We start from the raw sequence: 27,988 nt of genomic DNA on the forward strand, positions 1-27,988 counted from the left end.
TAACAAGATACTATACAGAAGAGTTGTGAGTCCCATGCGCAAAACAACACAACAAAACCAGCCCTCGAGCCTATTAGTTACAGGGCTGAGAGCCAGAAAGCCAGAGCCAGCCAAAGCAGACCCCGACAGGAAATAAACACCCATAACGCCACAATGATGCCACTTCTATCCCAAAACAAGTCAACGCCGTGCCAATGTATAGTCAGACAATCAACCCCTTTCCACATCTCTTACAGCAATCTTCGCCACCAACCAACCCCATTCATGCAAAGAAAAAGGGTTGGTTCACACCACTCTAGCAGTTCAATCATCCTCCGACGGCATCCGCATATAAGCATCAATAGCAGCACTGAACGCCGCAAAACCAACACACCCAGCGGCCGCAGCCTGAGGCCCAGCCTTGGCGCCCAAAATGCCACCGGTGATGCACCCAGCGCTGACGCTGTTGGTGAGGTCGTTCTTAGCCCGTAGGCCCTCGATGCAGCACTCCGTGCCTGAGTAAAGCGCACCCACGATACCGAAGTTCTTAGCCGAGGACCACGAGCGGGTGCCCATGTCCTTGAAGCCGCGGCGGACTTGCTCCTTCCAGGGGAGGTCCATGATAGCTTTGCCCTGCGGGGTGAAGGAGGAATCGTAGGACATCTATTGTGGAGGCGATTCGTTAGCTGTCTGGCAAAGAGCACATGCGCAGGGAGGTTAGGGGGAGGAGAGAAGACATACACTGGCCATGAACAAGCCGAACACACCACCAAGTGCGAAACCCATACCACCGGCCATCACGGTCTTCACCGGACACGACTCCATGGCGGCTTGCATCTACACATTGTAAGGTTAGCATCCTGTTCGTCAGGGCGGATATAGCAATCCTTTTGACAAAACTAACCGACTTGACCATCATCTGCTCTTGCTCACTCATCCCGGGCATGGCAGCGCCCCCGGCTCCGCCCATGCCCGCGGGCGAGGTCATTCCAGGAAAACTCATGGCGACGTGCGCTGACTATTTGTTTTGTCTTTTCTTTCTTTCTTTTCTTCTTTTGGCGAGTAACTGATTTTCAGCTGTTTTTAGAAAGATCCGGAAGTATTAAAGAGAATTCTCCAGTAAAAAATGCAAAACGCAATCAAGATGGAAAGCTCGCAAAACACAGCGCCAAAGAATGACGAAGCTGGTGATCTCCGGGGGTTCTGCGGAGATGGGCGAATTTGTCGCAATTTTATTTACAGCGGGCCGGACGGACCATAGACGCAGAATGGCACGTGACATCCCGGAGGATTCTCGGGACGACACCGATATCGCCACCAATCCTACTATAACCACCGAATCGATCGCATACGGAGAAATTGTCCTGGTGGCTTTCTAGGCCGCAGTAGATTTGAAAAGAAATAAGGTTTTTCGGTTGAAGATTTCTCACTGAACTACACTTAAATATACATTCCAGAATGTTGTAAACATCCAAGTCATCGAAGAGAAAAGTAAAAAGTAAATCAGACCAAAAACAAGTAAAAGGGACATCAAGGATCGTAAGGGTAAAGTAGCCAAAAGCGTGATCATAAAGGGTATTCGGATCAACGATCATAAACCCTGCGTTATTCCGTACTGTCTCATGTCCAGGAAAATCCGGTCACCAAGAAATGAAAAAAAGGTAGATCGTGTAGGCTTCTCGGGTGCATATATTTACAGTAGCACCGAGAGCCGATATAAAAATGCGCTAAAATGGTCGTAGCAGGGAAAGAAAGGAAGCGTAGACTCTAGTCGTTCTTGTGGTCCTTATCGAGTGAAGGGCTCCTCTCGTGCCTTCTTTCCGGAGATTGCGAGAGACTGCGCTCCCACTCCGCCATCAGGTTCGAAGCGGTGCGGGTGAGCTTCGAGGGCGCCAGCTTCGTGATGGCGGGCCAGGGGATCCCATCGGAACCATTGGGATCGGACATGTTCACATCCTGGGTGGCGCGCCAATCGCCCAAGCTAGACAAATCAGCATCTCGGTCGACACGGCCCGGAATTGCATAGGCGCACAAATACCAAAAACTTACCTCGTGCTAGTCCGGGGACTGCTGTTCTGCGTCGTCGGTGACCGGTCGTGCTTCGAGGCCAAGGTGGAGTGGCTGGATGATGGGGTGTGCGTCTTCTTCGGCTGCGGCGATTCCCAATCGTCCCAGTTATCATCAACGTCGGGTGGATTGGACGCGTCGGGGTCGGTCGTGCCGCCTTGGTTGTTGGACGCTTCTTGTGCTCTCGGGGACGTCTGCCCAGGGGTATCAATGCCGAATTCACTCCAGAACAACATATCTAGGTCCACCGATTTCGAGTCTTTACCGGAAAGTTTCGCCCCTGCCCCCTTGCTTTGTGACGTCGAGGACGACCGTGACGACCGGTCTCCCTGGACCGACAACCGGTCTCTGCTCCGTGACTTCGAGCTGGACGACCGCATGGTTCTCGTTTCGGTCGCGTTGATTCCCTCTTCCCCGACGGTCGCCTGTCGGATGTCTTCCAAGAATGTCCAAAGTCCCTCCCTCAGGTCGGACGCCATCTGCTTGCCCGTTCGCATGAGCATATCCCGCGACGGGGGAGGCAAGGTCTGTCCCCACTGCGACATCGCGTCCTGGGCCTGTTTATCACCCATCGCTACAGGCATGCGTTCAAGAGATGGCAAGGTCGCAGACCGCGGAGGCCGACCCATCCGCTCCGCCTCTGCGTGGCCCCTGGGTGATTCAGATCCAGGCGGTTTACCGCTGGTAGGGCCCGAGCCGGCGGAGAGTAGAGACAAAGTTCGCGCGTGCGACCCCTGGAACACCCGCCGTCCATTCGATGAGATGGTAGTGCCCTTGTTCGTCGCCGAGCGAAGGCTCTGACGGCGCTCCAGCTCCCGGCTGAGCCTCGCCTGGGTCGCGGATGGACTGTCGACACTCCCTCCGCTGCGTTCCCGGTTATGTTGGGCGAGCGGATCGCCGGTCGCCGCCTGGTCGGGCGTTTTCAGCGGCACCAGCGGCTCCGCGCGGTAGTTGATCTCCGTGCGTTTCTTGGACTTCTCCGACTGTGCCCACTGCTTCTTCAAAGAGTCCAGCTCGGTTTCCGCTCGCTGCAGCTCCTCCTTGAGTTCCAGGACCTTCCGTTCTTGGGAGGCGATGGCGGTCAAGATCCCCGATCCATCATCCTTATCATCCAAGCCCAGCGGCGGGCTGCCGACGGGCACCGGCGACTGGTGGGCGGACGAACGACCGATCGGCGTCATCGATCCGGGAGACGCAGAACTCGGTTCTGAGAGCAAATCCGGGGGGATGCTGATGGGAAAGTTCAAGGTCAACCTCTTACTGTGACGAGCGGCGGCGTGAGGGCGAGCAGGAAGAGACGATCGCTTCTGTCGGCGAAGCTCGCGGCTTTGAAGATCATTGGAGAGATCATTGGACGGTGGCGGATGATTCGGGGCGTCATGGTTCTGGTTCTGGTTCTGGTCAGGTGAAGGCGACTTGGATGGCTGGAACGCTTCCGGCGCAGTTCCCGGCTCGCCCGTTCCCGGGGGATCCCCCATGACGGACCAAGGGTTCACTGGTCGAGGGAGACGAAGAGGTTAATGGGTAACAACATTCAACTCCATACAAGAAATGGGGGAAGTAAAATGCCAATGGTCGAGGATGGGGAAAAGAAGAAGAAGAAGAAGAAGGCCGTCAGGGGGGTCAAAATAAAAGAAAGGAATGTAGTCGAGAGCGGCAGAGAAGAGGAGACAGCGAAGAAATTAAACAATCTGGGCCAGGAGACGCATCACTGAACTAGACGACAAACAGGTTAGTCCTCATTCCTGACCTCTTCCGTCTTCGAGATAGCTTCCGTCTCCCCGCCTAGAAGGGTCAAAGGGTAATTAATACCGTAGTAATAACCTAGAAGAGCCGGTAAGGGCCGTTTAATTGACGAAGGAGGAGCGATGGGGAGAGAGGATTCTGCTGACGGAGCGGGTCGAGCGCGAATCACTTCCGCCTCCAGTTTCTGGCCGGCCTTTTCAGGGGCACGATCTGCTCACCTCCGTTTCATGGCGGGCTTTCTTGATTTTATTTGAGATTGTTGATTATTATCAGTTTGATGAGTCGATGACTCGGAATTGTTGATGCTAATTATAATCCCACCGGACGATCCATCTTTAAGATGATTGATTGCATATTCCTTGCAGGATCATGGATGATCCCCTCAACGCGATCGGAATAGTTCGTGGTAGTATGACTGACTTAGATGCGATGCCGCTCGGAGATTTTCATGGTTGCTGGGAACAATCCTTGCCCAAAATGGGGAATGGAGTTCTCTCGGCGTTGCTAGGTCGGTTATGGAAGGAGTGCCAGTACTATAGAGCAGACAACATACAATGTGGTTGCACCGAGTGAGAACCCCCTGCTTGACCGCTAGACCTTAAACCGAGTCAGGTCTGTCTGCAGGTGGTTGACAGCCGCACATGGGATACCTCGTGGTGGATCACCAGCCCTATCTGACAGGGTAGTAGGGATGTCAATCATCGATTATATAACGGCCGTACATGGACTGAGGTTGATAGTGCCGAGTTGCTACTATTGCCATAGGCAATATACGGAAAATAGCAGGGGTGGCATGTTTAAAGCATCCTCCTACTACCAAGAGCATAGCTATCTTGGAAATTATCGTCCAACCAAGGGGCTCGCAGGACTATCCTGCATCATCAATCTGCCTCGATCTATGTCCGTACACACACATTCATACAAGAAGTAGATCATGATAATTACACGACTATCCCAGCCAATATTCGCAATGGGGGATGAAAAAGGAAATGTACAGGAGACAAATCTATCAACAAAAGAAAAGCAGAGCCCTTAACAGCAATCCATCACAAATAGAGTCAAATGCAAACTCCAGAACCGGGTCCTCGCGAAAGATATCACAGCATGGAAAAGAGAGGGGCCAGTAACGGCTGTCATGCTATGCTGTTGGCAGAGAGGGAATCAACCATGGGGTGCCAGTAAGTAACCAACACCAAAACAAAGACGCAAAAAAGCGAACGTATAGGAATCCTATCAGGTGCATCAAAAAACAGTCAAGCGAGCGCTAGTAAACAATCAAAAGCTGAAAAGGACAGAAAACGAGTGCAAATCAAGGGCGGGGAACATAGTACAAAGAACGCCACATAGACCATTTATACAGCGAATGGAAGAAAAGGAATGTGGGAAAGAGGAAAAGGAGAGCAATGCTCTTCACCAAGTGGAAGTGTCATTCAAAGCCCAGCCCAGCGGTTGCGAAGGCCTTCGGACCAACGTTGGTAGAGGACATCCGACAGCTGCTTGGTGTGCTCCATTCCAGGAACTTGCTGGCCCGGTAGGCTGGTGAGCTGCGCCGGCTGCAGGTTAGGCTCAACCGTAGCTGTCGACTGCCGCCGTTTGTGGCTTTTCAGGTGTGGGTTGTTTTGTGCCAAAATTAATCGAGGCTTTTGTGGAGATTCGGGTGGTGGAGCTTGTGGAACGAGACCTGACAGCTTGGTGTCACTGAACCAAGAGTCGTTAGCAAATCGTTAGGAACAGATGGTTGGAGAAGAGGACAGGAGCGCTAATGGAGGAAACCGGTAGAAAACCAGAAAAATGGAACAGAGAAGGGAAAACAGAAAAGGAACCACTTACGCTTGAAGCTTCTCATTGGTGACCCTGAGGATATGGAAAAGTCCTTCGGGGTCCACCATTTCCAGGTCACTCCAAGCTTCTGCCAGCCGCGAGATCGCCTCGCGCTTGTCTTGATCCCCAGTTGTCCCCAGAACTTCTTGGCAAGCCATCCCTACAGCTTTGCTGTATGCCCGACGGCCTAGGGACGCCTCTTTACTGTTCGTCTCGGTGGACATGGCGCTGGGACTAGCATTCTCCCCATTGCTGGAAGAATATGGAGGCGAATAGTGACTGTCAGTTGCGTTCAGCGGTGCCTTGTCGGAAACGCGACGGAATGGGCGGACTGCCGATGGACTATTGCCGAAGGTCAAGTCAACTCCGAGGGGCTGTTTAAAACCGCTGGATCGTCGCTTTTTTTGAGGTCGCTTGCTCGAAGGGATCCGTTCGGGAGCCGGAATGCGCCGCACTGTCGAGTTCGGAACCTGCTTAGGTGCAACGGGCGGGCTGTTGGAGATGTGCAAGCTTCCCATCATCTCGGAAGCTTCGGAGGTCTCGTCGTATACAGGATTTTGGCTTTCTGGCTCACAGAATATGTCTTCCGGGTCCTCGGCTATCTTCATTGTCGGTGCTCTAACGGTGTCGAAAACCCAATCGTCATCGTCCTGCAAGTTGGTCATCGTGTTCCTGTCAAAGTTGTTTTGTTAGTCGACATCTCAACATTGAAATGGTCTAGGAACACGCACAGGGATTCGGCATAGTATTTGACATTGCGGCTCACGCCTCGTCCTGCATCCCAGTCTTGCTTCCGCTGGATAAGTTCCTGTAACGCCTCAGTCTTCCCCGCATTGCGAATAAATTTGTGCCTCAAGAGCTCCTTCGCGCTGGGTCTCCGGTCGGGGTCCTTCGTCAAGCACTGCGAGATGAAATCCTTGAAGGCACTACTGTATTCGTTGCCTTCCAACCGAGGGGCGGGTTCCTTGGGAATCAAAAAAAGCACCTTCATCGGGTGGGTACTCGCATGCGGAGGTTCCCCATTAATGATTTCAATGGCAGTGATTCCTAGCGACCAAATATCTGCTTTATAATCGTATCCAGCCTGCTGGATTACTTCTGGTGCCATCCAGAACGGGGTCCCAACAAAGGTATTTCGCTGTGATTTGATATTCACCAGTTGTGCCGCCACTCCAAAGTCCGCAAGCTTCACTTTCCCGGTGTGCGAGAGGAGTACGTTGGCTGCCTTAACGTCCCGATGGATTTTGCCTTCGCTATGCAAGTATTCAAGGCCTTGTAGCAGCTGTTGGCAGATGATCGCGACATGGGCCTCGTTAAAGACCCCCGGTTTCAGCTGTATCCGCATTAGCGATGGATCCTGCATCAGACAGGTCGGTTTTTTGCTACCAGATCGAGACACGATCCTCCGCCCAGATACTCCATGACAATCCATAATTTGTGTCCTCGAAGAAAGCTCGCTTTGTACTGTGTCACGTATTGACTAGCGCATGTGGCCAAAACGGAGATCTCTTGTTGAATCTCTTGGATATCATCTTCGCTCGACTCGAGATCGATCTAGTCATGTGCTCTAGAGTCAGTCTTATTGCTTTTTTTCCAAACCGGATTACATATCGCGTTCACATACGTGTTTCACTGCAACAATCTCCCCCGTCGCTTTCTCAATGGCTTTATATACCGTGCCAAAGCTCCCACCTGCAGCGGTCGTTCGCATCAGTTCTTGTAATCGACCACGATCTCAATATATCGAACTCACTTCCCAACTCCTCTAGCATCTGGTAGTGATTTGCCATATCGTCCGCCATGGTTCGCGCGAGATCGGAGTCGCCTATCCAACTGTCCTTCAAGGGCGATGCAAAAATGAGAAATGAAAGCAAAAATACAAGCGACAGCCCGCGCAGCCAGCCAGCTAGCTATGACCAAACAGTCAACCTTTTAAGCTGAGCTGGATAAGTCGCATGAAGCGACTTTTTGGCAATCGGGGATAGATCTGTAGAGTGGAAACAGTGGGTGAACCCGAATACTAACAGATCGCATCCGATGGTCGAATCCGCACTTTCCCATGGTTCGCGGGAAACAACAGGCCGTAGCGCATGGCAACCGATCGAGTCTGTGCGAGCCAAGTCCCACCCACGCAGGGGCCGATGCTTATGTCATCTTTACTGCCTCAGGCAAGTATTTCTTTTCATACCACTGACGTTCTACAGATACTCTTTCCTTGAGTCTATTCCCTCGGAGAATCACATCTACTCAGGAGATTATAAAACAAGATGTTTGCTCTGACGCACATGATTTGGCGTTAGGTGTTATCTTCAACACCCCCAACTAGGCAGCGAGTATAGGATGGAAAAGGAGGCCTGACGAGGCTGACACGTGTTATGACGACGAATTATCTTTCATATAACTGTGTGGAAATCTACTCTGGAACTCACAGATCAAGAAATACAATAGTATTGAATACGTGTGACATAAAATGGCTACAATTACAGACAAGCATCCCCAAACAACATCTACAGCTATCCTCCACTCACAGCAAGCGCCGACCAGACGCCCACGGGCACTTACCATCCCTCTACCGGAAGGCAGAAATGAAACTCAGGTAATTCAAAAAGTGATAGCTCATCAGCAGCCAGAACCGCCTACTAGTTTTATGGGAAATATCTTTCAACGTAATCAGAAAGCAAAGTGTGAACCCAGCATCTCATTCGTTGTCACGACGGTGGTCCAACAGACATACGATCAACAACAGTCGCCTTTATGTCGTATTCCATACGATGTCCGGCTGAAGATCTGGGAAGATTGTTTAAGTGGCTACCGCTGGCATATCGGTTGCGAGCCTACCAAACTCCGACTTTTGGGTCTCGAATGCAATGGTTGTCATCTGTCGACGGACCTTCACCGCCGAATCGATCCGGATATGAATGGGCGAACTCTGAGAAGCAGGCTGAAGGCCGTTGGCCGGCTGTCATTGCTGCAAGTGTGTCGGATGGTGTAAGTTAACACCCATACGCCTGTCTATGCATGAAATGGTCGCCGGACTCCATTGACGAATGCAGGTACTCTGAGACTGTCCCTCTACTATACAAAGACAACGTCTTCGACTTTAATGATATCAAAGACGTGAGATCGATGTCGTACTCGGTGCCCTCGTCACGGTTTAATCTCATTCGCACTTTAAAATTGGATTGGACGATCACAAGAATGTCCCGACGAGATCCATGCAAAGCCTTACTTTGCCAATACAACTTTTGGGTGAACGACTGTGCGGTTCTGGCAAATATGAAGGGTCTGACCGAGTTGTATCTGTGTCTTCACGGACAGCAGTTCAAACAACAAGGCAGCGAGCTGGATGCTGTATTTTCACCGTTGGGCATGATTCCAGCTAAGATGTTTGAATTGTGGCTGCCGGATACTACCAGATGGGAAGAAGAAGACATCCCGTCTGAGCTATCTTCTCGACCGACATTCAAAATCCGCTTACTTCCCTATGATAAGTTGGTTCCCCCGCCTGGGACTCCAAGTAGTTGTGCGGATGGCACACTTCGAGATACCTGTCTTCTCGATTCATTGGTCATTGAATAATTTCATTGGCTGCACCTCGCTAATCTCTAAGGATCAACATGATGAGCCCCGCCAGTATTATACTTTCGGGAATTTCTTCGATAGTGATCAGATTTTCTCCCGGTCCAAATTCGCCCTTTGGACAAGACATGGACAATGTAACACATTAAATGTCACGCCAGTTGGTTTTCCAGTCTAAAGACAACCCGTATATCTGTACCTCTTTGGCTGATGGGGGCTGAGATCCATGTCTAGGAACATGGTCCTTTCTTCAAGCGGCGTGTGTAGGACACTTAATGAGAAGGCCGACGGCTATGGCACAGGTGGAGCAATCAATACTATCTACATCAAGCGTCTCAATGATGCCATGGAGGACAATGACCCGTTGAGAACGGACAATCCCACCGAATATCTTTTTCTTGGGAATACCAGGCCAATCTCCGATCCCACCGTTCGCACGCCCTGGACACGCGACATACGCTACACTGTATACCGTAACATGGAGTCAGTCCAAGACGAGTCCCCCAACGCAACCAATGACCAGATCAGGGCACTACTGGCCAGGGTCGAGCGAGATCCCGCTATCCCCGACAATCCTGAGACTGAAGTAACTATCTGCCGAGAGCTGGGCAGACTGGTCACGCAGCACACGACAAACTCGGAAGGCATGGGCGTTGAACAAATCACCAGGATTGTCGTCGATTCTTTGATGGCTGTCGAATCTGAGACCGGGTACGCCGCAGTCTTGGGCTAGAGATCAGCTTGGCGGAGACATCTAAAGCAGGCACCGCTGGAGTACTTGCTACCATCGCCACTGAGCACCTTCGAGCCAAGTACCATGCAAGCGGCCGAGACAAGGTGTGTTAGATCTGACATAACTCATAGTGGAGTTCCTTTATCAAAGATAGTAGCTCTTTGTTGGCTTGGGAAATCTCGGGCCAATTGCAGCTTATATAGCTGAGCAGTCGGAGACAGTAAGCCTCGCCCCGTGCGACTCTGCAGCCAGCCGTTGGTGTTACTCGACCTCGTAGCTGTGGCTGTGGGCGATGTCTCAGGACATGTGATTGTTCTGGAATTGTGGCATTTTCCATGCATACACTCAAGGAGTATGATAAAACGAATTCCTGTTTTGGCGACGACGTATGTAATTTATCACTAACTCTGTATCGTGCATGGCTCACTCATAACCCTGCGTGTCTATTACGTCTTCTAAATACGGGATCTATCTCGTGATCACAGGAAGCTCCTTCACTGCATGCTACAGGACACTATATAATATTGGCAATTGAGATTTTTTTGGGCAAAACTAGCTCTGATTGAGAGCGAGAAAATAATGTATATGTCTTCATTATGAGAACTGTGCTTCATAAGTTATTTCTCATATGCAAGAGTCTACCTACCGACCAATTTGATAATATACCAAAATGGGATCTTTGCGCGCGGTCGGATTGTGGAGGAGTTGAAAGCGTTAAGGCGAACTCTATCTATATGAACCCTAAAGTCCTCCTTCTACCTATGGCTGAGTGCCTTGGCATCTTTCCAGTTTCGGTCTTCATGGCCTAGATACTAATCCCATACCGATTATGAGAACTTGTATACTTATGGAAGCTGAGTGTAAACACAAAGATTTTATTCAATTCCTATTCTATCCACGATTTCCCTGGTTCTGCTATCAGACTACGCTGACTAGGTGGCCGTCAAATCAAATTCTGGCCAGTTGGCAGATCACTAGCGAGCCCATGAAGGGCAACGAGGGATCGTCAGGCACGCTGATTGCTCTCAGAAAACAACCACCCTTTCCTACAAGACGACCTGTATATGTAGTTTAATGTCGCACTGGATATAAGATAACTTATGTCCCAAAAGTGCTGTGACACTCGGTTATTCAATCGTAGTTGCTGTCTTAGCGTGTCATGATATCAACCCCTCACCGGTGGGGTTGACTATCTCTCTTAAGCAGCAGTTTTAAAGCATCATTTCGTTTGCTCCATCTCCACCAGATAATCACTCTCATTATCAACCCGCGGAGGTTTCCCATTACTCAGTGACCACACCACCCGATCCGGTTTTGGTCTCGGCGTTCCCAACCTTGAAACGTAGGCCCAGAAGAACGGCTGTTACGTCACTACCGGGACCCGCAGCAAAGCTCAAATTCAGTAAAAGCAGAGCTCCCCCTCCACACCATGTCCTCCGAAGAAACATACCCCGAAATCATGTCAAGCATCGCTTTAGTCACCGGAGCGACCGGTCTTTTGGGCCGACAAGTACTTAACACCTTCAAGCATTCGGGGTGTCTGGCTGTTGGCCAGGGTTACTCCAGAGCTAACCCACCGACCATCCTCAAGGTTGATCTCGGAAAGCCGGAGGAGATCAAGGCTATGCTGGATGATGCGAAGTAAGTAGTTTTATTTGGCTCATATCACCTCCGGCCTGTCTGTGTCTGCGAGGATATGGAGAGTCGTTATTGTTTCTTGCTTGCCGTGCTCTTCCGTGCTAACCATGTACCCTCCAGGCCTCAGATTGTCATCCACTGTACGTCGAGACTACTTCTCAGCTCAATGCATAATAATGTTTACTAATGCGATGGAATTGAAGGCGCCGCGGACCGCTCGCCCGATTCGTGCGAAAAGAACCCCGAGCTCGCCCGCCGCATTAACGTCGACGCCACTCGTGTCCTCGCCGAAGAGACGTCGGCCCGGGGAGCTTTCCTGCTGTATATCTCGACGGACTACGTTTTCCCGGGAACCGAAGGAGATGCACCCTACGAAGCTGATGCGGAAACGAAGCCGCCGAATCTTTACGGGCAGCTGAAGCGGGATGGGGAGATCGCCGTCCTGGAAGCGACCAAAGAGACGGGGCTGGGTGTCGTTCTGCGCGTGCCGGTGTTGTACGGCGCCGCCAAGGATAACTCCGAGAGTGCGGTGAACACGCTGATCGACACGATCGAGAAGGCCCAGGATGAAAACGCGGGCATCAAGATGGACGACTGGGCGCAGCGCTACCCCACCAACACGGAGGATGTCGCCCGAATCTGCCGCGATATCGTGATCAAATACCTCAAGGCCGTCAAGGAGAAACGGACGACCAAACATCTGCCCAAGATCCTCCAGTTCTCGTCCGAAGACCGAATGACCAAGTACGAGATCTGCGAGAAACTGGCCGAGGTGCTGGGTTTGTCGCTTGTCGGGATGGTCCGAAACAAAGAAGGCAACGATCCGAATGCGTCCGTGCAACGGCCGTACGATACCCACCTCTCGACCAAGGGGCTCAAAGACATGGGGATTGATGTACGAACAGTGAATTTCGTGACATGGTGGTAAGTTTCCTCCTGCGAGTGACTTGGCGCTGCATGGTGGGCGGGGGAGGCTAATGTAGGAATACAGGAAAAAACACTTGGGAGCGTACAAGAAATAAAACGCAAAACTGGGTGAATCGCCACAGCACCCATGGAAGGGACAATACTAGACAGGGCAACAGAAGTTGATCATCGATGTTGCTATCGATACACAGTTTACACACCTACCAACGAATTGAATAATGGGCCAGAATAATCATTCCATTTTCTCTCCCCCACGTCCTGGCTTAGCCACTTATCATAAGCTCCAACGGAAAGCATAAATTGACTTGGTGGCATTGTCTGAGAGGTGGGTACTCAACCGGCGTGGCGCGTGGCTTGTGGCTTGTGTATATCGACTTGACCCCTTTTGGTTCTTTATATTATTTTATTATCCCTTGTTATATGGCTATATCCTATGATATTTTGTTCATGGAAAAGACGGGTGGTTATAGCCCCACTGGACGCTTCGAGGCTGGTGTATTTAGTCAACCCTGGTAATCAGACTAACGAAATGAATGGGATGCAGGAATGGATCTCACCAAGACTTGGCGCTAACTAAATCCTACCAACTTACTTCCCTTAGTGTTTGTTGTATCTGGATCGCACGCCACTTAGGTTGGTCGCAATTCGCAAGTCTGGCGGTTAAGCAGGTTTTCTCTTCCCCGGAATCCTCTCCCGGATTGGACCGGAGTCGGTCTGGACAATTTCTCTAGAGTCTTGAGTCTTGACCCTGTCTCATCATACTTGCCCATAAATTAGTTAAATTCCACTACGCCCGCTCCCAAATGCTTTAAAAGGAAGTAAAAAAAAAATTCCCAACCGAATTCTCTCACCCCCTTGCCTGGATCCAGGTGCAGTTGCTGCAGCCTCCCTTTCTGTCGCTGCACGGCGCAGTTGCAAGAATCAAACTCCCTTTCGTTCCATTACACAACAGATCTCCACTCCTTACTAGTCTGTTCACCACTGGTCGACGTCTCCGCACATTCCATTCAGCCCTGGTCAAGAGCTGTCGTTGTTCGACGCATTATATCCCTTGGTTGGGCTTGGCTTCCGGATCTGACCAGAGAGAATGAAGTGATTAAACGCCAGTGAAACATACCTGCAGGCTTTAGGGGGGGGGTGGAGAATACGAAGGCCCGTCGTTATTTCTATCCAATCTTTCCGCTCTCGTTGTTTGTTGGTGGCGACGAACAACGAGCCAGCGATCCCATTTATTTGCTGTGCACCCTCGACGAGATTGGGTAGCGTGGGATATACTGGAAAGTCGAACCTGATTAGGCGCGACGTGGACCAGTGGGGAGATTTTTTGCTCAAATACACCCCCCTTACTGTGCTACAACTATACGGGATTGTTTGAAAACGGCGCGCCTCGCGTTACCATGCTTTTGGTACCTTGATGAATATCACCGTTGAAAGGACAGCATCAAGATGGCCAGCGAGAAACAGGACAGTGTGGGTGGCAGCCAGGGTGGTGGCCCCATGAAATTTTCCCGCTACCGGTCCGTGAGAAAAGCCGCCAAACAGCCACCGGTCTCTCGTGCTCCTAGCGCCGCGGGCTCAGGAGCCCATGCGCCCGTCCCTCAGGATGATTTCGCGACCGCATTGGCCTCGAACACCACCATTAAGAGAAGTATGTCGCGATATCGGCGTCCGAGAACATCCACATCGCAATCGACTCCCGATCCACCGCCTCCCCTTCCGACCCCCGCCGATCGAACGCGAGATCCTGCGCACCAGGAACGTCCCCGTGGTGACACCGTTGACTCACCAGTCCGCCGGCGCTCTGCAGGACGTAGCGACGGCGTGGGATCCAGAATTCCTGCAGACAACAGGACTGATTCGAGATCGGCCACTGAGGAGAGACCGTACCGTGGTGGGGACCACAATAGGGCCCGCGCTAATAATGGCGATCATTCTGCAACCGCTCGCGATCTGCACCGACAAAATGCGATGGATTGTTTGACTGGAGGGGATCAAAATTTCTCGGCGTCCACTTCGGCGTTTCAGAGACCAACGGTGCGAGTGAGGACTCGTAAGAATACAGAGAGCGAAAACGAGCCCGATGACGATCGCAACCATGATTGGACTCGGTCCAGGCCGTCGAGTCAAGAGATTAAAGCGGGTCGACGACGGTCGAAGATTCAACAACCAACACCGCCATCGAGGAAGCCACCAGTTGCTCTCCCAAATGATCAAAGTGACAGCGATGCCGCGTTTAACAGCCCGGTCGAATCTGGCGCCTTGAATCGGTTTCCAGGCATCGATGCGCCCGTGTCTGCCGTGAATTCCGGCGAACGAGCAGTCCATGTCCAATTCAAGAAACATACTTTCATACTGAATGTGGTCCCATCCACATCGGCCCAGGACCTTTTGCTCTCCGCTGCAGAAGTTTTGGATGGCCAGATCGACCCTCATAAATACATACTGGTAGAGTCCTTCCGAGAGCTTGGGCTGGAGCGACCGCTACGCAGATACGAGTATATCCGAGACGTCATGAACTCTTGGGCAAGTGATGGAGAGAATAGGTTGATCATCGTTCCTCCCGCCAGCCTCGATGCCTTGTCTATGCTCGAGTCTCAAAATGTCTCGTCTGAACCACCTGCGGACGTGACCGTCCAGATGTGCTACTCCCAACGCCCGCGCAAGTGGGACAAACGCTACGTGACCTTACGGTCGGATGGGCAGATCACTGTCTCCAAGAAGGAGCGGAGCCAAGATCAAACCAACACCTGCCATCTGTCCGATTTTGACATGTACTCGCTCACATCAAGTTACTATGCGGACAGCGTGAGGCCGCCGAAAAAGGTCTGCCAGGCAGTGAAAAGCCAGCAGAAGTCAAGCATGTTCCTGACCACCGAGAACTTCGTGCATTTCTTCTCGACTAACCACAAAGATATCGCCGAGACCTGGTACAAGGCGGTTCAAGCCTGGCGCAGCTGGTATCTAGTGACCAAACTATGCGCTGGTAGGCCGGAAGAAAAACGGCAATCCCAGATCGACACGGATGACGCCCGAAGTGGAGTGAAGTCGCCCCCGAAGCCACTGATGAACCCGTTCGAGAGCTCTGACGAAGGAATGACCTCGTCTTCGTCTCAAGATCCGTCGAAAGCAACAACATCTAAACAGTTGTTCTCGCGCAAGAAGAGCACTCGGGGCCACGGACCACCTCCCTGTTCTCTCCCAAAGTCGCTCGCGACAGATGCCGACGCGCCATTATCTCAGGTATCTGAAGCGGCCCCTTTCACGTCTTCGGGCCTGTTGGGCCGAACCTATACGGTCCGCCAACGGGCCATGAAAGAGCGGGAAGAGCAAGAAAGGAGGGCGAATGAGGAAGCGTTTACTCAAGGCCTTGTCGGGGCCATGACCTCCCGCCCGTCGCACAACCCCACCACCGGACCCAACAGCCGGTCCAATACGATGACGTCGACACATGCTCCCGATCATGCGAGTCTCATGAAACGTTCCCAGTCTGTCAAGAGCAAGCCGCTAGTCGACTTGACGCCAGTCTATCAAGAGCCGCCCCAGCACGCCCGCAAAGGCCGAGCCGTCACGGTTGACCCCGGCATGCCATTGATTGAGGCCGCGACGGGTCGCGACGGCCCGCTTAACGCAATCACAATCCCACCGGCAACGACCTGGAAAAGGCCAAATATCCCCCCAGTCCCAGAACTCCCGTCAGCGGCAACAGCAGACCGTCGAACTCGCAAACGATCCAACACAGCCCGCAGCGTGAGCAACCACCCCCGTCACCATCAAACTTACACCGCCCCCTCCTCCCCAACGTCTCCTATCGACGGCGCCCAGCACCCAGGAAGGGAACCCTTCATACCCAACAGCCTTCTAGCCCGAACCGCCCAGCTGGCCGTGACACCAAGCGGAGCGCCAATCGGACACGGCGTCGCGACGGGTGACCGCAACGCGGCAAAACCCATGTTGGACATGACGCCGCAGAGCCCATTTGCGGAGGGTAGCCTGCTGCACGGTCTATGAGAGGTTTGCACTCAATCTTACCGATATTTTGTCACTGGAATGGGAGATTTGCATTTGCTGATTTTCGAGGCGGAGGAGTTGGGTTTGGGTCGGATCTGGATTTTGCAGGTGGACTTGCATTGAGGTTGTTTTTGTCTCATACCCATATACCAAGTGTTATGGAGTTTGTCTTTTGTTTGATTTTTACAATCTTTTTTCAATCTCTTTACTTTGTTTGTGTCCATTTCGAAATGTCTTTTGGCTGTTTTTCATTTGTTATCTTTCGCATTATGACATTGAGTGAGGATATAGTGTCCACCATATCAAAAAAACAATTCCATACACACACGGCATGCCTACGTAGTAGATCCACTTTACTTCTTCACTGAGCTCCACATCTCTAACTACTATATCCCTCTTCTCATAGCCCACACCATCCTCGGACATGGGCCTGGCCAGAACCCAGTCTACATACCTGACTTTCTCTATTGAGCTGTTTATCCAGGTTTTTGGGACGGAGGCTGCGTATGCGACGTGCGTGTAGCATTCGAGAATTATGCGGGATGTATGGTGAAGAAGTGAGATGTAATTGTCGCGGGTACTCTCCGTTGTTTCACTGTGAGGGAAGTTCGTTTTGGTCGGTTGAGTGTTGTGGGTAAAGTAGACGTTTTTCGGGGGGGAGGGCAAATATAGGCGTGTATATTTGTTGAACAACCTGAGCTTTGGTTGATGTCGAAGCTCGTTGTCCGGCGTCTCTTGTCCATTTGAGAACGTATTCGTGGTAGGAGTAAGACGTCTGGGATGGAGAGTCGCTAGTTGGCGAGGATAGGACGCCACGACCTGAATTTGCTGGTTAGCTGTGCTGGTTAGTTTGCGAAACAATAGTGAACTAGTTGTGTCCCAGTATGGTGTGCTGAAGTATAGTGCTATTGTCGTGTATTCCTCTTGTAGCATCAGGTTCGTGACATTCTGATGTTGAGCATGCAAGAACTAGATCATTACCTAGTTGACTGATGGTGTTTAATCTCGGGCGGAAGACTCGATCGGGTCTGTGGCTGCTGACTCAGCTACCAGGCCTTTTGTCCGTTAACAGTTCAACAACACTCGTCTTTAGTAAGACTTTTTCAATACACAGAGAAGAAGGAATTAGATGATTATATAAAGAATATATAGTATGATAATTAATCCATCCAATTTTCTACTCATTAGAGAACTGGTAGTATGTATGGCCTCAGACAATCAAGGAAGGCAGTTTTCGGGTGGGCTCGTCCAATCAGAGGGCCGCTGATTCCGATCGCTTGTGGCTTAGTGAAAACTGAGCCTGAGGGTGATGCCGGCCCTCCGACTTCAACCTCCAATCTCCATTCTGGCCGAAAATCCTCACCATCACACCCCCGTGTTTTCCTCCCCCCCCCTCCCCCTCCCCCCACGACCAACCCTCCCTCAGATCTAGCAATTGGTCGGCTGCAATTGCTTCTCTCGCCATGTCTCTCTCTTCCGCTTCCAGCTCTCTGCTGCGCGCCTGCGCCCGCCAGCAGCTCCCCACGACCTCCCGCGCCGCCGTCGCCTCCTGCCAACAGCGGAGGGGTGTCTCCGAGGCCTCCAAGTCCTCCTTCCAAAGCCCCTTCGGCTCCTCCGAGGAGTACTCTTCGACCCTGAAGATCCCCAACTTCAGCAAATACTCTTCCAAGAAGTCCCCGCGCTCCAACCAGGTCTTCTCCTACTTCATGGCCGGCTCTCTCGGTCTGGCCTCCGCCGTTGGCGCCAAGGCCACTGTTCAGGGTGAGTGATTGGAATATTGTCCCAGGTCTGTCAAGAGGGGGATTTTCTGGCTGGATTTTTTTCAACTGGTGATCTTGAGCAATGGGAGGCTTCACGTGGTGGACGCACTGGGTTGGAGGTTGTTAGATCCCTCGGCTGATATACATCCGTCTTAGACTTCCTGGTCAACATGTCTGCCTCCGCCGACGTCCTGGCTCAGGCTAAGGTCGAGATTGGTCTCGGTGCCATCCCCGAGGGCAAGAACGTATGCTATCCCCGTCCTTTGTCCTTTCCGCGGACAGCTCGTCGCAAATCGTTTAGGGTCCAATAGACTGACTCCGTCTACAGGTCATCATCAAGTGGCGTGGCAAGCCCGTCTTCATCCGTCACCGTACCGCGGATGAGATCAAGGAGGCCGAGGATTTCGACTGGAAGGCCCTCCGTGACCCCCAGCCCGATCAGGACCGTGTCCAGAAGTCCGAGTGGCTTGTCATGCTTGGTATGTTTCTGATATTCCGTGGCACTTTACATCATACTGGTGAATCCTACTGTTCGGCTACTAATACGCATGCCCTACAGGTGTCTGCACCCATCTGGGTTGTGTCCCCATCGGTGAGGCCGGCGACTACGGTGGCTGGTTCTGCCCCTGCCACGGTTCCCACTACGACATCTCCGGCCGTATCAGGAAGGGTCCCGCTCCCCTGAACCTGGAGGTTCCTCAGTACAACTTCCCCGACGAGGAGTCCCTCGTTATCGGTTAAACGCATTCGCTTTCGTATCACCGCCCGTCATCCGGTTGCTGAGCGACGATTGACTGAACGCAAAATGGAGAAGGGGATGAGACGGGGGAAGTGAGGGAGAGATCAGAAGGTTTGTTTGTTTTTGTGGTTTTAGATGGACATCTCAGTGTACCCTTTGTCAAGATTATAAAGAGAACTTTGTTTTAATATGGAACCCGATTGATCACATGTGCGACCACCAAAAGAACCCATGAGATGAGCCTTTTGGTTTCAGTACCCATGGACAACTTCTCCCTCTGCTCTACTCTACGACGCCTCAGAGAGAGCCACTCTTTTGTTTTGGGGTTTTTCTTTTCTTCTCTTTTCTTCTCAAGTTCTAGACTTTTTCCTTCTCCACCAGACTTTTCATCCTCCCTTCCGCTCTTATCTCCTGACTTTCCAAAAAAGAAAAAGAAAAAAAAAAGAAAGAAAAGAGAAAAGGACGAGAAAAGAAAAGAAAAGATGGGAGCGGAATCCAGAAAGTGAAAATTCACATGTATGTAAATTACGGACGTGGATGGATTGTCTAGTCTTTCTTGTCTTGTCTATATAGTATATTCGCTACGCAATTAAGTTTCTTTTGTTCACTTTTGATTCTCTCTCTCTCTCTCTCTCTCGTTATTGTGAACAGTATTGTATGTAGTATCAAATATTTTATAACACCATATCCATAGACTGTTACCAGATGGACGTCGTTCATAGTATACCCACTTAGGTAGTATGTCCAGTCATTCAATCAAATGATGTATGGGTATCATATAGGTACAGGCGTCGTCTACGACAATGTATACATGTAGTTGAAAAGATCTTCATATTTATACAGGTATATCTATCCTATCCATCCGTCCAACCATCCATCCATCCATATCTATTTTTCATCAGCCTGTACAAAAGCATGTGCAGGTTCAAGCCCAGCTCTAAAATAAACCAAACAAAACAATAAATGAAACCAAAAAGACGAAAAGAAAACAACAAATAAACAACGCTGATACAACTCAAACAAGGCTTGGACTTATATTCAAATATACATTCCGCAGATCACAGCGGTCGAAATCAGACGCACAATCACCGCGGCCGGATCAGTGCAATCACAAGGCCCATGACTGCCGCGCCGGCTGCAGCGCCCTGCAGCGCAACGGTCGAGAGGTCCCGCTGCGTGATGGTGATGCTGCGCTCGCTGAAGCAGTCGTGGAGGACGCGGCGCCAGTGCTCGACGGTGTTGTTGAGCACGTCTTTGTAGTTGTCTGCTGGGGGGAGGGGTGTCTCAGCTGGTGTTGCTGCTGCTTCCGAAACGGGGGCACTGCCCGCGGGGGTAGCAGCCGGTGCGCCGTTGGTGTGGAAAGGTTCCTCGGAATTGGTGACTTCAAGGGGCGCGGAGAAGTGCGCGTCCATTGGGACGTGACTGTCGTCAGGGGAAAGGAGGTTGCCGTTATTAAAGGACTTCTCCTTCTCGATGGCCTCGATGACCTTCTCTTCGAAGCCGCGGACCAGGCGCGCCCGGCGCCACGGCTCAACGGCTATCTGGAAGATGAGGAACAGAAGCACGTTGACGCCCATCAGGCCCCAGGTGCCCCATGTACTCATGCGACGGATCTTGTCCGACCAGACTTGCTCCTCGTGGTAGCGGGACAGGATGCTCTTGCTCAGCTGGGCGGCGGCCTCTTCGGATTCGCGCTCCGCTGCCGATAGGGCCTCTTGGGCTTCGTTCTCGGCGACTTCGTTGGTGTGGTCGTTGCGGTAGAGGTGCGTGAAGCGCTCGAGGTCGGTGGGCGACCAGGCGTGTTTCCGTTGCAGGAGCTCGTTGACTTCGCGCTGCGAGGTCGAGCGGCGGTTGATGGCGGATGCGTAGGCGTCTTTGGCGCTGCGGACGTGGGAGCGGGCGGCGCGGAGTCGGTCCTCTATTCGTTTTTAGGCGGTTAGCGGGTCAACGAAGTGGTGAGGGTGGTAGGTTGGATGGAGGTTAGGCTAAGATGTAGCCAGGCACGTACCCTGGGTGTGGATATCTCTTTTCAAAGACTCGATCGACGAATATCCCGTCAGGTCGTTCAATCGCTGACCGGCCACGAAGACGTTCGACTGCAGGTTGTCCATCATCGTGCTGAACTGCTTCGCGAACTGCGACCTGCGGTCCTCCATGTACGACGGCAGACCGCCATCGTGCGTCCGGTCCGAGCCTGTCTTTCCTGGCTCCTCTGTCGATCTGTATAGGGACTCCTTCTCCGCGGCGGGCGGAGGCTGTTGTTCGCCGGTGAGCACGTCCGGTTTCGGGATCGCGTCGGTCCACGGGGTGTCGGCGGCGTTTTGCGAAGATTGTTCTGCGGGCCTCTCCTTGTCTTTCAGGTGGTCGGGGTCGTTGGGGGAGGCATATGTGGCGGGGTTGCTGCGGAATTGACGCTGCAGGCAGACGGAGAATGCCCGTGTGGTGGGCGGTAATAATGTCTTCGGGCTGATGGCGGTTCGAGGAAACGCAGGTGGGCGGATGGGACGAGGGGTTCTGGAGAGGTTGGCGCTTGCTCGGAGAGACTGCCGGAACAGCAGTGGCATTGACTGCATGGCCGATATGAAGGAAAGCCCCGAAATGCCGACCAGAGGCTGGTTGATGGTTGGTCGTGGGGAAGAGAGGGACGTGGAAGTGGTGTTGGTTGGGGTTTGGAGGGTCCGATGGGGTCCGGGCAGCACCGGGAAAGCGGAATTTACATGTCCGCGGGTTCTGCGGGCTTCGAAGAAGAACTCTCTCCCCACCGCCAGTTTTCCTCCGATGGACCTACGAGGCTGGCAATTCTCCACGATCGTCTCTGGCGAATTTCTCGTGTCATCGGTTCTGCCTCCGGGAAAATCTCTTGAAAAATATCCAATACACTAAGCATTCGTTACAAAAATCCAGACAATATTATGCAGGGTCGTCAAATCCATAGCTCGTCGAAATCAAAACCCATTGAGTTCGTCCGCTGTGATATCGTATACACATGTGCCAATCGCCGGTCGCACCCATGGCCCATCACCACTATCCCGAAAAAGCAAAGACATGAGGGGCAATGAAAGAGGTCCGCCCTTCCCACGGAGAAAAGAGAAGGCCCAATCACTCTCCCCCCACCGGGTCAACTCTTGATCAGACTCTGCACTCACTCGTCGGTCTGCACCTTATGATCACCCCGCACCGCCTCCGCATACGTTGGCGGAGCATGCGACTCATCCGAGGCGTGGTGGTGGCTGTTGGCCTGGCTGCTGCCCTGGCCACCACCACCGCTACCACCGCTATTCTGGTTTTGGGGTTTGGGAGAAGGTTGTGCGGGCGGTCCCTGCGAATCGACAGTGCCATAGCCCCGTTGGGGTTGAAGCTGCGGGGACTGGTGCGAGACGTAGTAGTAGGTCACACGGCCACCTTCGACGTCGTCCCGGGTCCCAGACCGTGGGATCGGCTCGTAGTTGGGATCGTCGTAGTCGGGCTCCGGGTTTCTAATAATTACGTACCAGGCATGGAGGAGTCCGGGGATATACCCCAGGCAACAGAGGGCAAGGTTAATGACAGAGTCGGCGGTGCATAGTCCTTTCTTGATCCATACTGTGGGTTCTCTACTTAGTTTTGTCCGATCTGAGTTGATCTCGGGGAGATGAGAGTAAGGTCACTCTAAGACGAGCGACGCATAGGAACATACCTGCCACTGGGGGAAAGAAGATGGCCAGAACGCCAAGGAACATGTCTGAGCTGCACATGGTTGCTATGATAGGGTGGTGACGTCTCTCGAGGACGTTGTCACCATATAAGATTCTAAGAGGAGATGGTCAAGGTAGAAGTGTCTCTATCTGAAAGGTAAGTACAGCACAGGGCCAACGACAGATGGAATTGGCGGCACCAGGTGGGATGAAGACCGTCAACGATGCAGAGCAATGAGGATGATGGAGAAGTTGGGGACATGTACAGTAATGGTGCCGCCTCTGGTCTGTCAGATGACGTCTGAGGTCACCTGACCTGTGGCGATGAGCCATAATGAATTCATTTCATCATATACATTTCTATATTATATCTATATAATGGTTACATATATTGAGATATTATATCTATGTAATACTTCTGTGGTTGGGGAACGGTATATGATCTGTTGGTCTAGATTGTATACTCTTCCATGATGGTTATATATTCAAATAGTAAACATCCTATATACTAAGAAAGTATCGAAATTACTCTCACCCTTTTTGGATCTACAAAGATACCACTGAGATAGTCGATGTAGAGATGTCTTTAGTTTTGTGTTGCCTATTCCGACAGTCCTTGACTGCAAAACTGGCTGACTGACTAGGATTCGTGTTGCCTGCGGGGTATGACAGCTTCTACAGAGGTAGTCGGATTATTACCAACCAGATCACGATAATCCCGCATCCTCGTGTCGTAAACAGCGGGGTATCAGTTTCTCGTCCATCGTTGAACCCAGGGTTGATCCTTTTGATGCTTGGAATGTGACTTTTAAGATGAGTGCTGTGATTAATTGGGTCTTGCTTGTGCGCTAGATCTTCCTTGCATACAGGAGATTAACACCCATAACATCGAGGTCAATTTAGGGGTATGCACCTTGGACATTGTTCATCTCCGACATCGAGTAAGGTGGATGATATTCTGTCTCCCCTCACCTCGAGAGTCAAGTGATCTCACCATCTTGAGTGCCACATGTGCAAGGCAAGAACGTGAGGCTCCAGAATGGTGGATCTACTTATATCTCTGCCTGACGATTAAGGCATAAAGAGCAAAAGTGAAGGTCTCGAAGCACCAATAAGACAGTCTGATGTTGACAATCAACGCCATCGACATCCATAAGATGCATCACCGACGTCGGGAGGCGGGTAATTTGTTATTTCCCGAGTCAGTCAGTAATACTGTTCTCATCATCATCTTGCAATAAATAGCGATCGTCTTTAGATGGGTGGAGCCGAGGCTTCTGCGCCGTGACTGGGCAAGGGACCTTGCAGCAACTGAAACACCGATGTTGGGAGCTTGGGCCCAGTCCTGCCGGGTTTTCTGTCCTCGATCATGGGTAATTAGATCCACATCGTCCCTGGCATTGAGGCCTGACCAGGTGGTCTGGCATTGGGACTGTTTGCCAGTTATCTAGATGTCAAACAACTTGAGTGTATACCAGCGAGGGTGGAAAACATCCGACTATGTCTGCAGCCACTGTCCGTACTCTAGTCACATGCTGGTCCCACTGATCGAGGTGCGCTCATCCGAAATGGTCGTTTTCAGGTATCAGTACAAATTCCAGAGACGACAGTGAGCGATGATGCGACGTGGTTGACTAGTAAAGAGTGTATACTCAGCCCTTCCATGGACGAGGCTGTCGGTCGAAACGCCACGTCAGAAAGACAACTGACCGACCAGCCAAATTCCAATCAGACCGCATCATGTTGGCGTTCCTGCTTTTGTCTTTTCTTTTTTATCTAGGAAGCGTTGGGGTTGTCAAAGTACCAGATTGGATCCGTATATATAGCGGTGTCAGACCTCGGAGGATTGATCCAGAAGAATATCTCCGACCACCCTTGCCTTGACTTCGATTATCATTCTTGTCCTCCGTACTCCAGACCTGGATTGACGAACCCGTTCGGTGGCACGAACGGGTGATCTAGGGTCTCGCGCCTGAAGTGGATCAAGATCGCTCACTCCATCCACCGAATCCAGTCTTCTCGATTGACCTAGGCGACCTGCATTGCCTCAAGTTAACCCGATTCATCGGTGAGGGTCTTCTGGAGATCAGAATTAATTAACGATAATAAGAATCAGAATAATAATAATTAGCAGACCTGTGCGACACAGTAAGGGCCGTGGAGAGGTCGAGAAATTGGACAGACGCCGGTGCTTTTTTAGTCTGTGGTTAGTTCGCTTTTCTTTGCTCCCCCTTTTCCAATCCGTCCGCCTGAGTTTCAACCCGCGTGGTCCATATTTCCTGTTCCTGGCGAGTCGACTGCATTGGGATTAAGATTGACCTTGTTTATCGCACTTTTCGTCTGTGAGGGGGTGTTGAGTACCTGCCTAAGTCTCTGTCGCTAATCAAGCGTCCAGGCTGAGCATCGACACGAGTCAAATCTTCCTACCTTTTCAATCCTTCTCTCTGCTCATTTCTATTCTTGGCTTTCCCTCGCTCTCTCTCTCTTTTCTCTCTTGTCTTTCTCTCTCTCTCTCTTCTTCATCTCTCGTGCTTCGTCTTTCCTTCTCACCACTCGTCACATTTCCCAGTCATTCGTTTATTTATTTATTGATTTTTCACTTTCCCTTCTCCACCACTCCTGTGGATCCGGGCTTGGACCATCTTGTTTTTTCTTCTTTCACTTTCTCGTCCTTTTAAGGCTGGTGACCTTTTATCATCTCAACCGGTCCCTTCGAAAGCTGGACGCGTTGCGATTGTTCCGCTGTCATCCATAACCGACTCGAGGTTTACCACCCAACGCACTGACAACTCAACCTGTGAAAGATTTTGCAACGCCATGAGCGATTCTTTCCGCCAATTCGACTACTGAACCGTCCTTGAATTCGCGATTGATTGTGGTGGGCCTTCCGGTGGTCACGAACCGTATATCGAGAGCACTGCTTGACGAGCCACCCGCTGGATAGGGTCGACGAGGCCCATCATGGCCAAATGCTTTTCGCTGTCCGGGTCGAAACAATGTCCGGCCTTCAAATCGTCCTCCATATCGACCGACTCCCGTATCCACACTGATTTGTATGGGTTTGATCCCAAACCCCCCCCGTCACGAGCCCTAACCCGCTAACCGCTGCACAGTCCATTTATGAAAGACGTGACTAGCCTCTCCGACTTTGATAAAGCGCTGGACGACTTCGTTCTGGGGTCATACGTCCGGTCAAAGTAAGTCGGCCTCCGGCCCAAGTCAGCGAGCTCGGCACTAAAACACCGCCAATTAGATATGTCAACTACCTAGGATGTGAGGGGGCCAATCTCACTGACACGGACGAATTCTACGCCCAGTATACCACCAGTTCCATCTGCAGTGGGCTGGTCCAGAGCTCCAGGGAGGACTGCGACCTGTCGGATGAACAATCCCGTCCGCTCTGCGCTGACACTTGCGTTCGTCTTCTTACCCTTCTTCTAGCCCCAACCGCTACTAATACACAAATGCAGGCCTCCATGGCGACGAGTGAAGGCAGGATCCTCACATCCGAACGTTGTCCCAAGAAGGCGAAGAACTACTTGGACCAGATCCGTTCCGATTTTACCGTGTGCGCCCTACCCGCCGACTCCTTGACGGTCGGCTGTATCCAAGGAGCCGACAACGAACCGAAAGAATGCGGCTTCCGCTCCAACCTGGTCGGCCTGTGTGATTATTGCAGATCGAGCTCGCCAAATTCGACTGACTCATGCTGTGTCAACGCGGACGCCGGAACGCGATGCCGAGACGTCACGCTCCCTTCGGCCAGCACCCTGCCCCCGCTGTTCACCACGACCTCCGATGCTTCCGCCGACGACGCGCACCGTGGCTTATCGGGAGGAGAGATCGCCGGGGTTGTGATTGGCGCCGTCGCGGCATTCGCCCTCATCGCCGCCCTGGCCGTGTTATTTCTGGTCTACTGGCGACGAAAGCGTCGCTTGAGCCTCGACAGTGGATTGAACCAGCCGAACCCCCAGCGGAAGGGCTCGCCTTCGATGCAGCAGCAGGGAAGTCCCCGAGGTTTCGCTGCGATTCCTGGTGGACGAGTCACACGCATGTCCGCGCTGCGGGAAGTTCCTGGATCCGCACGCTCCCGGGCCTCGGCCTTTTTTGGTGGCAAGTATCATAGCGATACTTCGGACTCGGAAGGCTATGGGGCGAGTCCCGGGGCCATGTCTAAGAGTATCCCCCCCACTGCCGGAAAGCGGTTGGGATCCCTGTCCAGCAACTCGGTCCTGGCCGGCGTAGGCAGCGACACCACGTCGCCTCGTTCAGGGACGGCGGGGAATTACTCGTCCCCCGAAGCATTGTCGAGCGGACAATCAGAGCAGCTCTCGTCCTTCCAGGACTATTACTCACAAGATGACATGTGCCCGGGTGATAGGGTCGCGGTCTTGTGGGCATATCAACCCCGAGCGGACGACGAGTTCGCGCTGGACCGCGGTGAGATGTTGAAGGTGATCGGTATCTGGGATGATGGCTGGGCCACGGGGATTCGCGTCCCCGAAACTGCGGAGGATTACGACATCCGACATCGCGAACAACGGGATAGCGGCGTGTCCAATGGCTCTCAGAGGCCCCTGACTTCCCCGGCGCCAATTGGGGGTATCAAAGCGTTCCCCTTGGTCTGTGTGTGCCTTCCACAGCATTGGAGAAAGATCATCGACGGTGGACAGGGTGACGATGTCGTGTGAGCTGTGCTGCCCATCCCCACGACATCACCTGTGGTTAGATGACAGTTTATGCCATGATGACAGCGCCTTTACCCTTTTCGATTCGAGTTCACGAAGTTGGTTCTTTGTGCGCCCATAATCAACACCGAAATCCGCGAGCATGCTTGGAACATCCGGATTTCCCTACTCTTTTACCCTCATTCGTCTTTCTATACGACCACGCAGGTGATACCGGACTGGTCTTCTCATCTTGTGTGGTGTTACCGTTGCCGACCCGTCTTTGATAAAAAGCTGGTTTGATATGTTTTAAGATTTTAGCGTTTATATACCCCATGTTCGAGCGCTTCGTCAGCTCGTCAGTTCTTGGACTGCGGTCCGTTTGTTTTTTTCTTTCTTTCATCCATGAGCGACATCTACCTACAATGTGGTTTAACGGAGGATACGTTCCCTACTGCAAGGTTGCAGGGTAGTTGTGATTGATGCCATGGGTGGTGGTCTCTGCTTGGGCTAGTTGATTCGACACCATGCAGGGGCCACTTTGGTACATATCGATGTATGTAATCCATATCTATATCTTACTTTCAATAAATATCTGAAACCGCCATTTCCCCAGCGTAGCATCTTTATATCAACGTCAAAATCCTACA

The 27,988-nt window shown here is 51.9% G+C and overlaps 10 protein-coding genes across 10 annotated transcripts; 6 read left to right on the forward strand and 4 right to left on the reverse strand.

Moving 5' to 3' along the window:
* Window positions 1-219: 219 nt before the first annotated feature.
* BDW47DRAFT_67988 (translocation channel protein TIM22) lies at window positions 220-1,193 on the reverse strand. The gene is made up of 3 exons (XM_024819597.1): window positions 884-1,193; window positions 721-816; window positions 220-642 (listed from the first exon to the last, which is right to left on the reverse strand). The coding sequence occupies exons 1-3, from the start codon at window positions 980-982 to the stop codon at window positions 304-306; spliced, it is 534 nt and encodes a 177-aa protein (XP_024669212.1). The 5' UTR covers window positions 983-1,193; the 3' UTR covers window positions 220-303.
* Window positions 1,194-1,393: 200 nt separating this feature from the next.
* BDW47DRAFT_110889 (uncharacterized protein) lies at window positions 1,394-3,963 on the reverse strand. The gene is made up of 2 exons (XM_024813826.1): window positions 2,029-3,963; window positions 1,394-1,960 (listed from the first exon to the last, which is right to left on the reverse strand). Exons 1-2 carry the CDS (start codon window positions 3,522-3,524, stop codon window positions 1,747-1,749), a joined length of 1,710 nt encoding a protein of 569 aa, XP_024669213.1. The 5' UTR covers window positions 3,525-3,963; the 3' UTR covers window positions 1,394-1,746.
* Window positions 3,964-4,621: 658 nt separating this feature from the next.
* BDW47DRAFT_110896 (STE20 family serine/threonine-protein kinase) lies at window positions 4,622-7,664 on the reverse strand. Its single transcript, XM_024813827.1, has 6 exons — window positions 7,367-7,664; window positions 7,238-7,305; window positions 7,000-7,167; window positions 6,345-6,946; window positions 5,623-6,285; window positions 4,622-5,490 (listed from the first exon to the last, which is right to left on the reverse strand). The coding sequence occupies exons 1-6, from the start codon at window positions 7,413-7,415 to the stop codon at window positions 5,223-5,225; spliced, it is 1,818 nt and encodes a 605-aa protein (XP_024669214.1). The 5' UTR covers window positions 7,416-7,664; the 3' UTR covers window positions 4,622-5,222.
* A 419-nt stretch (window positions 7,665-8,083) lies between these two features.
* Window positions 8,084-9,925, forward strand: BDW47DRAFT_119767 (uncharacterized protein; the record flags this gene model as incomplete). The annotated part of the gene is made up of 4 exons (XM_024815395.1): window positions 8,084-8,601; window positions 8,667-9,104; window positions 9,354-9,420; window positions 9,476-9,925. 4 exons carry the CDS (start codon window positions 8,084-8,086, stop codon window positions 9,923-9,925), a joined length of 1,473 nt encoding a protein of 490 aa, XP_024669215.1.
* Window positions 9,926-11,194: 1,269 nt separating this feature from the next.
* On the forward strand, window positions 11,195-13,063 carry BDW47DRAFT_110897 (dTDP-4-dehydrorhamnose reductase family protein). Its single transcript, XM_024813828.1, has 4 exons — window positions 11,195-11,566; window positions 11,684-11,703; window positions 11,767-12,487; window positions 12,554-13,063. Exons 1-4 carry the CDS (start codon window positions 11,355-11,357, stop codon window positions 12,600-12,602), a joined length of 1,002 nt encoding a protein of 333 aa, XP_024669216.1. The 5' UTR covers window positions 11,195-11,354; the 3' UTR covers window positions 12,603-13,063.
* A 247-nt stretch (window positions 13,064-13,310) lies between these two features.
* BDW47DRAFT_110901 (uncharacterized protein) lies at window positions 13,311-16,825 on the forward strand. Its single transcript, XM_024813829.1, has one exon. It carries the CDS (start codon window positions 13,937-13,939, stop codon window positions 16,496-16,498), a length of 2,562 nt encoding a protein of 853 aa, XP_024669217.1. The 5' UTR covers window positions 13,311-13,936; the 3' UTR covers window positions 16,499-16,825.
* A 1,056-nt stretch (window positions 16,826-17,881) lies between these two features.
* On the forward strand, window positions 17,882-19,592 carry rip1 (ubiquinol--cytochrome-c reductase catalytic subunit RIP1). Its single transcript, XM_024813830.1, has 4 exons — window positions 17,882-18,259; window positions 18,415-18,503; window positions 18,587-18,737; window positions 18,818-19,592. Exons 1-4 carry the CDS (start codon window positions 17,962-17,964, stop codon window positions 18,997-18,999), a joined length of 720 nt encoding a protein of 239 aa, XP_024669218.1. The 5' UTR covers window positions 17,882-17,961; the 3' UTR covers window positions 19,000-19,592.
* A 429-nt stretch (window positions 19,593-20,021) lies between these two features.
* she9 (putative mitochondrion biogenesis protein (She9)) lies at window positions 20,022-21,811 on the reverse strand. Its single transcript, XM_024819599.1, has 2 exons — window positions 21,006-21,811; window positions 20,022-20,915 (listed from the first exon to the last, which is right to left on the reverse strand). Exons 1-2 carry the CDS (start codon window positions 21,568-21,570, stop codon window positions 20,083-20,085), a joined length of 1,398 nt encoding a protein of 465 aa, XP_024669219.1. The 5' UTR covers window positions 21,571-21,811; the 3' UTR covers window positions 20,022-20,082.
* BDW47DRAFT_68075 (uncharacterized protein) lies at window positions 21,812-22,593 on the forward strand. The gene has a single exon (XM_024819598.1). The coding sequence runs from the start codon at window positions 22,053-22,055 to the stop codon at window positions 22,560-22,562; it is 510 nt and encodes a 169-aa protein (XP_024669220.1). The 5' UTR covers window positions 21,812-22,052; the 3' UTR covers window positions 22,563-22,593.
* A 2,332-nt stretch (window positions 22,594-24,925) lies between these two features.
* On the forward strand, window positions 24,926-27,944 carry BDW47DRAFT_110907 (SH3 domain protein). Its single transcript, XM_024813831.1, has 4 exons — window positions 24,926-25,724; window positions 25,785-25,868; window positions 25,925-26,087; window positions 26,142-27,944. The coding sequence occupies exons 1-4, from the start codon at window positions 25,633-25,635 to the stop codon at window positions 27,360-27,362; spliced, it is 1,560 nt and encodes a 519-aa protein (XP_024669221.1). The 5' UTR covers window positions 24,926-25,632; the 3' UTR covers window positions 27,363-27,944.
* Window positions 27,945-27,988: the final 44 nt, after the last annotated feature.

Source organism: Aspergillus candidus, assembly GCF_002847045.1.
Source record: "Aspergillus candidus strain CBS 102.13 unplaced genomic scaffold BDW47scaffold_50, whole genome shotgun sequence".
In the NCBI taxonomy this organism is placed as follows: domain Eukaryota; kingdom Fungi; phylum Ascomycota; class Eurotiomycetes; order Eurotiales; family Aspergillaceae; genus Aspergillus; species Aspergillus candidus.

What these genes read in the sequence shown, in the direction of transcription:
- BDW47DRAFT_110889 (XM_024813826.1), bottom strand. Translation starts at nt 3,524, where the DNA reads ATGGGGGATCCCCCGGGAACGGGCGAGCCGGGAACTGCGCCGGAAGCG. An exon ending in AGTCCCCGGACTAGCACGAG is followed by an intron (nt 1,961 to 2,028) that starts GTAAGTTTTTGG and finishes TGATTTGTCTAG; the next exon opens with CTTGGGCGATTGGCGCGCCA.
- BDW47DRAFT_110901 (XM_024813829.1), top strand. Translation starts at nt 13,937, where the DNA reads ATGGCCAGCGAGAAACAGGACAGTGTGGGTGGCAGCCAGGGTGGTGGC.
- rip1 (XM_024813830.1), top strand. Translation starts at nt 17,962, where the DNA reads ATGTCTCTCTCTTCCGCTTCCAGCTCTCTGCTGCGCGCCTGCGCCCGC. An exon ending in CGCCAAGGCCACTGTTCAGG is followed by an intron (nt 18,260 to 18,414) that starts GTGAGTGATTGG and finishes CATCCGTCTTAG; the next exon opens with ACTTCCTGGTCAACATGTCT. An exon ending in CGAGTGGCTTGTCATGCTTG is followed by an intron (nt 18,738 to 18,817) that starts GTATGTTTCTGA and finishes CATGCCCTACAG; the next exon opens with GTGTCTGCACCCATCTGGGT.
- BDW47DRAFT_110896 (XM_024813827.1), bottom strand. Translation starts at nt 7,415, where the DNA reads ATGGCGGACGATATGGCAAATCACTACCAGATGCTAGAGGAGTTGGGA. An exon ending in AAATACTATGCCGAATCCCT is followed by an intron (nt 6,286 to 6,344) that starts GTGCGTGTTCCT and finishes CAACTTTGACAG; the next exon opens with GAACACGATGACCAACTTGC. An exon ending in ACCAATGAGAAGCTTCAAGC is followed by an intron (nt 5,491 to 5,622) that starts GTAAGTGGTTCC and finishes CTCTTGGTTCAG; the next exon opens with TGACACCAAGCTGTCAGGTC.
- BDW47DRAFT_68075 (XM_024819598.1), top strand. Translation starts at nt 22,053, where the DNA reads ATGAAAGAGGTCCGCCCTTCCCACGGAGAAAAGAGAAGGCCCAATCAC.
- BDW47DRAFT_110907 (XM_024813831.1), top strand. Translation starts at nt 25,633, where the DNA reads ATGGCCAAATGCTTTTCGCTGTCCGGGTCGAAACAATGTCCGGCCTTC. An exon ending in TCCCGTATCCACACTGATTT is followed by an intron (nt 25,725 to 25,784) that starts GTATGGGTTTGA and finishes ACCGCTGCACAG; the next exon opens with TCCATTTATGAAAGACGTGA. An exon ending in CGCTCTGCGCTGACACTTGC is followed by an intron (nt 26,088 to 26,141) that starts GTTCGTCTTCTT and finishes ACACAAATGCAG; the next exon opens with GCCTCCATGGCGACGAGTGA.
- BDW47DRAFT_110897 (XM_024813828.1), top strand. Translation starts at nt 11,355, where the DNA reads ATGTCCTCCGAAGAAACATACCCCGAAATCATGTCAAGCATCGCTTTA. An exon ending in GCTATGCTGGATGATGCGAA is followed by an intron (nt 11,567 to 11,683) that starts GTAAGTAGTTTT and finishes TGTACCCTCCAG; the next exon opens with GCCTCAGATTGTCATCCACT. An exon ending in GTGAATTTCGTGACATGGTG is followed by an intron (nt 12,488 to 12,553) that starts GTAAGTTTCCTC and finishes TGTAGGAATACA; the next exon opens with GGAAAAAACACTTGGGAGCG.
- BDW47DRAFT_67988 (XM_024819597.1), bottom strand. Translation starts at nt 982, where the DNA reads ATGAGTTTTCCTGGAATGACCTCGCCCGCGGGCATGGGCGGAGCCGGG. An exon ending in AGCAGATGATGGTCAAGTCG is followed by an intron (nt 817 to 883) that starts GTTAGTTTTGTC and finishes TACAATGTGTAG; the next exon opens with ATGCAAGCCGCCATGGAGTC. An exon ending in TCGGCTTGTTCATGGCCAGT is followed by an intron (nt 643 to 720) that starts GTATGTCTTCTC and finishes CCTCCACAATAG; the next exon opens with ATGTCCTACGATTCCTCCTT.
- she9 (XM_024819599.1), bottom strand. Translation starts at nt 21,570, where the DNA reads ATGCAGTCAATGCCACTGCTGTTCCGGCAGTCTCTCCGAGCAAGCGCC. An exon ending in AAGAGATATCCACACCCAGG is followed by an intron (nt 20,916 to 21,005) that starts GTACGTGCCTGG and finishes AAAAACGAATAG; the next exon opens with AGGACCGACTCCGCGCCGCC.